The 9,118-nt window shown below is 40.0% G+C and overlaps 1 protein-coding gene across 1 annotated transcript in view; it reads left to right on the top strand.

Moving 5' to 3' along the window:
• The window catches only part of CBLB (Cbl proto-oncogene B), a 193,596-nt gene that overhangs the window by 123,513 nt on the left and 60,965 nt on the right, over positions 1-9,118 (top strand). Inside the window, exons 8-9 of the mRNA XM_029913263.1 lie at positions 1,190-1,277; positions 5,606-5,737. Of these exons, the coding sequence (XP_029769123.1) occupies positions 1,190-1,277; positions 5,606-5,737 (220 nt within the window). The remainder of the gene's footprint in view (positions 1-1,189; positions 1,278-5,605; positions 5,738-9,118) is intronic.

Here is a 9,118-nt window from a genome sequence, read left to right as displayed (position 1 = left end):
CGCACCAAACTTCAGGTTTTCTGGGGTTTTCCCTGAGAAGTTTGATCTTTTTATAAAGGTCTCAGGAATGTAAAAGTTCTGTGCAAAATTGTAACTTTTCTAAGAGTACATCGGTTCTATGTGGTGAGTGTCACAAATAGGCATCTGTATCACTCTTGCGGGGTGTGTTTTTACACTTTTGGATTACTTTTAAAAGTAAATCCAAGTTTGCTGCTCTACTTCATCACCCAATTAATTCAATTAAAAGGATAATTTAAAATGTTGAATGCTAAGTGGTTTTATCTGAGAAAGTATCAGGATTCCTGTCTTGTAAAACAGAAGATGTGTTTTATTGTTGCTACTATAACGTTTCTAGACAAGAACAACAGAAAAATAGAGTTAAGGTTGAGAGTACATATCAGTCATTTAGGGTGAGTGCATTACAGGAATGTTGTAATTATCCCAAATCCAAGTGTTTTAAACCCAGATACGTTAAGGTATGGAAATACCCAGTCAGGAGACCCAGGCAACTTTAACTCTGCCCTTTAGTGGCACCATGCAATAATGATATCATTATGATTTATCCATTTTAATATATGGTCCCAGCTGAGATTAAACTGATTTTCAAAGGTGTGTGTGGAGGGGGGAGGGAGGGTGCTTTAAATGTTACAATGAGGTTGAATCCCTGCTTTCAGTATGAAACTCAATTGAACCTTAACTAACATCAAAATAGTTTTCTTCCTTACCCTACTATTTTAATATCCCTAGCTATTCTCATTTTAAGCCCATGCACTCTAAATATAGTCTCTTTTCATTATTTACTTAAATATAAACATAGATACAGTATTCTTCCCTTGCTATCATTTGTGTTCCATTGTGCTGAATTCTCAGCTACATGCATCACACTGAGCAACTAGAACTATGCAGATGGTGTTGAGATCACCGAGACTCTGTGTGGATATGCGGGCCCAACTAAGCATATTCTGTTGCAAGATGACCTAAGATAGTGCCAAGGATAATTTTAGTATAATTCAATTCTGTTTAACCAATTGCCAATTGTTCAAAGAAATTGGGAGTATGCTCAGGAGAGATAAGATACATTTTAATCAATATCCGATATTTCCTTATTGGCTATCCAGAATTTCATAGATTTACTTTAACCATGAAAATTGTGGGCATATAAATCTTAATAATAATTTGTGTAATTCAGCTATCTGTACCCAGATGGACGAAGTTATAATCCTGATCTGACAGGATTATGTGAACCTACTCCACATGATCACATAAAAGTTACACAGGTATGTTGCATGTTACAAATTCTGTTCCCTGTTTGCTTGGTGCCCTATCCGCCGGTGATAAGTTTTTATTAAAATATTAGAGAAACATTATTAAGATTATGTGGTTGACCAAAAAGCGGTTTGAGAAAGAATTGGATGGCAAGTCTTAAAATCTAAAGATAATGGTAATTCAGATGTCTCCCTTTTTCTTTTTTTTTAAGTTGTTTTGTTTTAACCATGTTTTGGGAGCGGGAAATTTTCACAACTGCTAAACATTTTCGTACATTGTGTGCTGAAGGGTTATGAAGTTTAATATTTTGTAATAGTGATGTGTGGACTGGGAAGTAAAGTAAGGCTTGGAAGTCACCTTGAAGTCAGAATATCCAACTGTATAGAGCTTGCAGAAAGAAAGTACATGGGGTATTATCGGAAGGTTACCATTTCCTAGTGTGTGTCTTATTTTCCCCTGTGTGTGCTGTACAAACTGGAGGGAATTCAGGGGAAAGGAACACATTATTAAAGGGCTGAAGGGAATGACTTATTTGGGAAACTTAAAATACCTAAATATATGTATAGTTTGGCTTAGCAGTGGCATGACACCAGTCTGCAGATATTTGAAACTAGAGGAAAGGGAATTATACCCCTTTGTACAATGGTACACAATTAGAAGGAAAGGAAGATTATAGGCTAGTTATTAGGAGAATCTTCCTGACAGCGACATCTATAAACTTTGGGATAGTCTCCAGGGAAGTTGTGGAAGAGCTGGAAAGTGCTTATATTGACCAGACACAACTTTGTACAATGTTTGATGAAATATTCTTGCGTTGACTGCAGAGGAAGGCCCAGGTGACCTATTGGGTCTTTGGCAGTTCTAAATGCTGTTTGTGTACCACGTTTACAGAATTTACAGGAAGAAAAATGTTATTTGCAACTCGTCGGATTAGTGGGAACTCATTATTAAAATGTCTATCCCTGAGTAGGAGACCTTCTAAAATGATTGTTTGTCTGAGGAATGTGTGGAAACTTCCAGAAGGCTGACACCCTTCTTCTCCCTGTGTTCTTTGTACTAATGTTGAAAGAATGAAGCCTAGGGCTATGTAGATGTTTTTACATGCAGGAAAAGGCCACCTGGCCCAAAATTCTTGCCCTTTTTGATCGTTTAAGAACCCCCTACTGCTCTTCTGCATAGTTCCTTTCTTCTCCAAAGGTCAGTCTTGATGTATGTTGAAGTCAAAGGGGCAAATCCTCACCTCTTATTCTAGCTGCATTGCTTGGCTCTGGCAGCTGGAAATCTGGTTTAACTGACTGCTGCTGATTCCCCTGGTATGAGGGAATCCCTAGGTGGCATAAATCCAGCATAGCTGGCTCTATTCTAGAACCCTCCCAGTCACCTTCTCCAGTACTGGGGATGTGGCTGGAATGCCGCTGTTGTCCATGAACCCGGGATCCCTTCAAGCATACCTAACTCGTGTAGGTTAGAACACCGCTGGGGTTGCTAGAAACTATGACAGAAACTATGTAGAACTGGCTCCAGGAACAAGTTGCTGCTCATGGCTCATCTGTGGGGAAGCACCACAACTGTGCTTGGTGCGTACTGGCGGCAGCTGAGCGTCTGGGGCATGCTCTTTACTTTTCCCCAGTACCTTATTGCCATCTGCTTATTGCCATCTGACTTGGGTCCTTAATTTATTCCATTTTTCCTAAACTTGTGTACCTCCTTTCCTTAGTACTAAAAACTGTATCACAGTGTAAATAATTTGCCTGCCAACCTTCAAACCCTTTCTCAATTCTGGAATCTTTTGCTATATCTGTGTTTCATCTATTATATATAAAGATTCCAGGGTTGTCTTATCTTGTCTGTCTTATCACTCTGAAGATAGAATGTCCGTTGAGTCAGTGTGAAGTGATGGAAACCGCTACCAGCATGGTTGAGTGTGTTTTGTTCAGAATATCACCAGGTTTAATCATCAGTGGGCTTTGTGGTCTGTTATCATCCAATTTTTAATTTCACAGTCATTTTGACCTTAAGTATTACACCCAGGCTGTGTACAGCTGCAGTAAGGCGTGTATCTATGCCATGCCAAGAGTCCTAGACCATTGTGATATCAGAGGTAACTCAACCAATCACCATGCTCACTTTACAGCCAATTTACCTGGCCCAACTGCCATAGTTCTCCAAAACCACCCACAGAACCACACAACATACCCCTCTATATAACACAGCCCCTCACCACAGCACATTCCCCACCTGCACAAATCAACACAAAATTCCCCAGCACAACCCCCAGACACAAACCCCCACACAGTAGCCGCTCACTGCAGCATGCCCCTTTATTTGCCACTCGCACAAATCAACACAACCAGGACCCACAATAGCCCCTTACTGCAGCACACACCCCTCATTCGCCTCCTGCACAACTAAACAGAAACCTCCCAGGGCAACACATCTCCCAGCATACCTGTAGACATAAATCACCTGAACTAGCACACAAAATGACCCCAAACACACACACTCTCCCTCACTGCAGCACACACCCCTCATTTGCTACCACGACAAATGAACACACACACACACACACAGAGTAACACCAAATACATGTAGCCTCTCACCTCAGCACACACCTTTCATTCACCTGCACAAATCAGCAAAAATCTCCCAGAACTAAATTAAATTAAATTAAATTAAAATTAAATTAATGGAGATATCCTATCGCCTAGAACTGGAAGGGACCTTGAAAGGTCATCGAGTCCAGCCCCCTGCCTTCACTAGCAGGACCAAGTACTGATTTTGCTCCAGATCCCTAAATGGCCCCCTCAGGGATTGAACATACAACCCTGGGTTTAGCAGGCCAATGCTCAAACCACTGAGCTATCCCTCCCCCCTACACACTCTCGCCCAAGTCATCAGTTTACAGTTTGTTACAGTTGGCTGCCTGGGGAGTCAGGCAGCACTGCCTGCCCCAACAGCACAGCGAGCACACACAATACTTCCAGACACACACAGCTATAAAATTGGTATGCACGTTACCCAAATACTCACCATGAAGCCATAAACTTGAGTTATTTGTGTTACAGTAGCTCCTAGTGGCCTCTACTGGGATCAGGGCCCCATTATGATGATTACTGAACAAATACACAGTGCTAGAAAGAGACCCTTCCCCCAAGAGCTTCCAATTGAAATAGACAGGTGGGAGGGGATGAGGTAAATGCCATTCAGCGAGTCTGTGCCATCAGTTATTGTTCAGTAGCATACAAGAAATGAAGTTCAATCTCCATTCCCAAATAGACGGTGAGCACATCCCCATAATCACCATCGCAGATGGCACCCACGTTGGCAGTCTTATGGGGAGGCTAAAGACTGAATGAGATGTGCAGAATGAGTTTCTCTTGTTACGCTATTCCCCTTGTTATTATTCCCCTTGCTGTTTTCAGTGTGTCTGTAAGGGGTGGTCTCTCTGTATGTGTGTTGAGGCACGTGAGGGCAGATTGGGGAAGCTCATGTTTCCATTGACCGTACTGTATGTGTTCTGTGGCTAAATAAAGGAATTGGCTCCTCGCAGCTGTCAGTCTAGCAGTTTGCATCAGCACTAGATTCACACTAAAAATAAACTACATAAAAATCACTGTTACGGTGAGTCATAATTTACCTCCTATTCATCCTCCCCTGTGACCTCCAGACCCTTGTTCATTTTCCTCTTCTAAATTACAAACAAGGAAGGCAGTATCTTTTCCTTGGCATTGAAATGACGATTGAGAAAGGCACAGCCCCCTGTAATAACGGATTACATGGAGAAGCCAGGTCACAGCTTCCCAAACTCCAAGCTGTGGAATGATGGAGTTAAAGCAACGTCAAAGCTACTTACACACACAAAACCTGAGAGCCAGGAACAGAGCTGTGCAGTCCAGTTTTTTTTCATGTTTCTGATTTTATTAATGATACTTATTATTAGATTCTGGACCCCTCCCCCCTAAATTTTCCAAAGTAACTTGTTGTCCTAAAAGTTGATGATGGAGTTAATAAATGTTCCTTTTTTATAATTTGAATATATTTCTAATAGTGAGATAATTTAGAAACACAAGTTTTATTTTATTGATAATGTTTATAGAAATGGCATTAGAAGAACAGGTCTATTAAATGTATTTTTTAAGAAGCAAAAAAAAAAAAATTGGATTGTCTGTAACCTCCATATGGCTGTCAAATAGATGTTACCTTTCTTAGTAGTACACAGCACTATTGTAAGCCAGGTGGGAAGTCCAGTATAATGTGCTTGCCATAAGTAGTATTTAAGCATATTTCACTATTTACTGATCATACTAGTGACACTGACCTTGACTTTCTCTTGTTCCAGGAACAATATGAATTGTACTGTGAAATGGGTTCCACTTTCCAGCTGTGTAAAATCTGTGCAGAGAATGATAAAGATGTGAAGATTGAGCCTTGTGGACATCTCATGTGCACTTCTTGTCTTACAGCATGGCAGGTACAGTCATAATTCAAGCAGCAGACAATAAGGATGGATTGCTTTATTATTCCTCTTACTGTTTTCAGTGTGTCTTTCCTGTTCACCTCATCCTTTTCTGGCATTCAGTAAGGTCATAACCAGTGATACACTTTTAAAATGGTAAACTCAGTACAATTTATGGGCTTAATTCTTGCACCTGAGAAAGCTAATACAGGAATCCTTAGCATCTGAGCTGCGTGGCTTGGTGACTGCATTTGCTGATTGCTGCTATTAGAAACCTTTTGCCAGATCAGGGTCTAGTGAAGAGATGAATGCTGGGCCCCTGGTTGCCCACTCAACCACGTGGGTTGCTTTATGAAGTGAGCTGACGGAAAGGTGAGGGCAGGCAGTAGCTGGGAGTTATATAATTGACTGTACAGAGTTTTGTGATGCATGAGGTCTTTATAGTGCTCCCTAGTGATCAGCTCACTTGAATGAGGGGACAAAATGCGTTTGAGAGTTTTTAACCACTAGGTCATTGGTTCAGATTGCACTCATGATGGCAGTAACAACACGTTTACCTTCTGATAGTGATTGGCCTGTGAAAAATGAGTTCATGATCTCGGTCCACTTCCCAGTGGACGGTGCCAGCATCACAAAAACCCACCTCCACAGTTTTTTATTACAGTTATTGGCCGTCTGTGAAATTATTCTCTCACTTACAGAAGTGAATGTGCTGGAAAGAGCTTGTGGTGGCACAATTTGGGGAAGTCTGTCCAGCTCCTGTCCACGCTATATCAGTTCTGTGGAAAAAGAGCATTAGTGCCTTTAGTTCAGCATATTTAATAAACAGGATGATTTTAAAAAATTGCAGAGAGAGCGGGTTGCAAACCCTTTAAAAATGCAGAGAGAGGTTATTCCTCATTACAGATCACAGCTTTAGGATTTCTCCTGATGGTTCTTTTGAAAATGAATCTTTTCAGTATTACTACTTTGAGCAAGTTGCCTCACCTTTCCTCTGCCTCTGTTTTGCTGTCACTTAATGTGTTTGTACACTGTGTACCACTATGAGGTGCCAGTCTTGGGGTGCAACAGTAATACAAATAATGAATAAGAAGAATAGAAATAGAGGCCCTGATTCGTGTCTCATTTTCATTGGTTTTATGCCGGCATACCTCCACTAACTTCAGTGGAGCTCCTTCTGGCTCAAAATCTGATCAGAAATCTTTTTCAGATTCCCAGCTGAAGTGTAATCATTAGCAAGGCAACTCTTAATGAAAAAATGAGCACTGGGTTTTTCTTCCATTAGCAATTACATTTTCAATTTAATCAAACTTCATTGCAGATTTAACTCCTGTATAATTAATGAGAAGATGAAGAAACATACTGTAGCAATGTCAGTTGTTACAGGCTGCCAGTGGGTTAGTGTTTAATTGCTGTCATAATGGCTCATTAGACATGCCTCAGGAGAGATTTCCAATACTTTTTTCCCCTCATAGTGAAACATCTGTGTTATTTAATAAATTGAATAAGCAACTTCAAATCTTCATAGAATGCTAAACATGATACAGTGGAAGTCAGTTTGCAACAGTCTTTTATTTGGGAATCTTTAATTTAGCTTATTACTTTTACATTACACAGACAGTAAAAGGGTCATTAACAATTCTTTCCCCCCAGAAAACTATTTTTTCTGAACTGTAACGGTCTGTTCTGTTAGGAGTATATATGTATACAAAATTGCTTTATTCTGCATCATGTCTAAACTTATGCAGAGTATGGGAGCTGCATATTCAGTTTTTGCAATAACATAGCTACATACATGTTTATGCATGGGTAGGTATATTTTGGCATGTGTATGCCTGTAGATATCACTTCTTGTTTTCATTTACTATTGTAGCATGCAAAGCTCGGATGATGGTAATTTTATTTTTGTGTTACTAGACATGATTTAATATTTTGGAAAAGGTGAGGGCAGACTGGCAGTCATGGAAAATGGAATTCTCTGACAAGCCAAGTACAGTACAAGCACTGCCATTTTAGCATGCACCAACCCTGTTCTGTAGGGCTACTTCTATGGTATAACTGTGCAAGGGATGCTAGCCCTAGGGAGATATTTCTGTTGACTGTATAATGGTAACCACTGTAGGTCCATGCAGTTCATAGCATCTCTCCTCAGACTTTCAACAATGATGACCATTGTGATGGTTTCTTTTGTGATATGGCCACAAATGCTATCAGAAGTAATTAGTTCAACTTATTTCACAAAGGCAGCCCAGTGGTACTTAGATGACAATTTACATTCAACACAGATTGGATTCGATTGAAACCAGTGTTCTGAAGGTGAAAGGCTACATATTTCAAGGCAGTTTCCTTAGCTGATTATTTCCGAGATGCACCATACTTGTGTCTCCTGGTATTAGCATTTATGTAAAACCGTTTTGTTTTGTGGCATATATTTTTATAGTATAACTGACTGCAGTCAGAAAGATGTTCAATTTTAGGGTCTGTAGGACCCTGTTCAGGAAGATATGTAAGCACACCCTGAACTTCAAGCTCACAAGTAGGAGCTTTGATTTCAATAGAACTCCATGTGCTTTTAAAGGTAGGTGCTTAAATATCTTCCTGAATAGGGGTTTGCACGTTGAATTTGTAAATGCTATGAGCATGTATTACTTTGTACAGTATATTAATATTAAAAGTTTTCATAAAAAGTCTTTGCTCGTATTCAGCAACACAATGGTCATGTGCAGTTTTGTACATGAAAAATGTTGACACTTTGTACTGTTTAGTTAGCTTGGCGAAGAGAAACTAGTTTGACCGGAAGCATCCCCTGACTAGGTGGGGCACATAGTGTGTCTACAGTCCACTGTGCAAACTACTGACATTGGTTGGTAGGTAGAGAAAACAGAGTAGTAATTAAACTTTTTTTGGAGGGGGGGGGGCTGCTCTGCAACATGTTAGTTGTCTAGAAAAGTAAAAGGAATGCATGATAGATCCAACCACAAAAGAGATTCCCTCGAAATGAAGTTGTGTTTAAACTATTGGTTAGGGTTTTGGGCCCTAGTACTGATGTCAGCCCAATAAATCAAGAAATGTATGGGATACTATCTCAGAAAATAGGACAAGGATGAAAGTCTTTTATTTTTTATTTCGCATTAAAGGATAAGTATACATGCTTGCTTTACATAACTCTGCTTAGTCGGTGAGTAACATGCCTACTCCCCATAGTAATTAATGTATTGGATCTTCAGATACAGAAGTGAAATTCAGCATTAAGCTTGTAAATGGAAGCACTTGGGGAAAAAAGTTACTGCAGTCATGATGCAGCACTCTAGTTTTCGTGCCTTAAGGGGTGGTACACTGATAGACTGTAAAGCATTAGTCAGAGTACTAATGTTGACAGACTATAGGCTACAGTAA

Source organism: Terrapene carolina, unplaced genomic scaffold (genome assembly GCF_002925995.2).
Source record: "Terrapene carolina triunguis isolate 2854851 unplaced genomic scaffold, T_m_triunguis-2.0 Scaffold558, whole genome shotgun sequence".
Classification (NCBI taxonomy): Eukaryota; Metazoa; Chordata; order Testudines; family Emydidae; genus Terrapene; species Terrapene triunguis.
The sequence above is the reverse complement of the archived record's forward strand: the minus strand, read 5'-3'. Positions and strand labels throughout refer to the sequence as shown.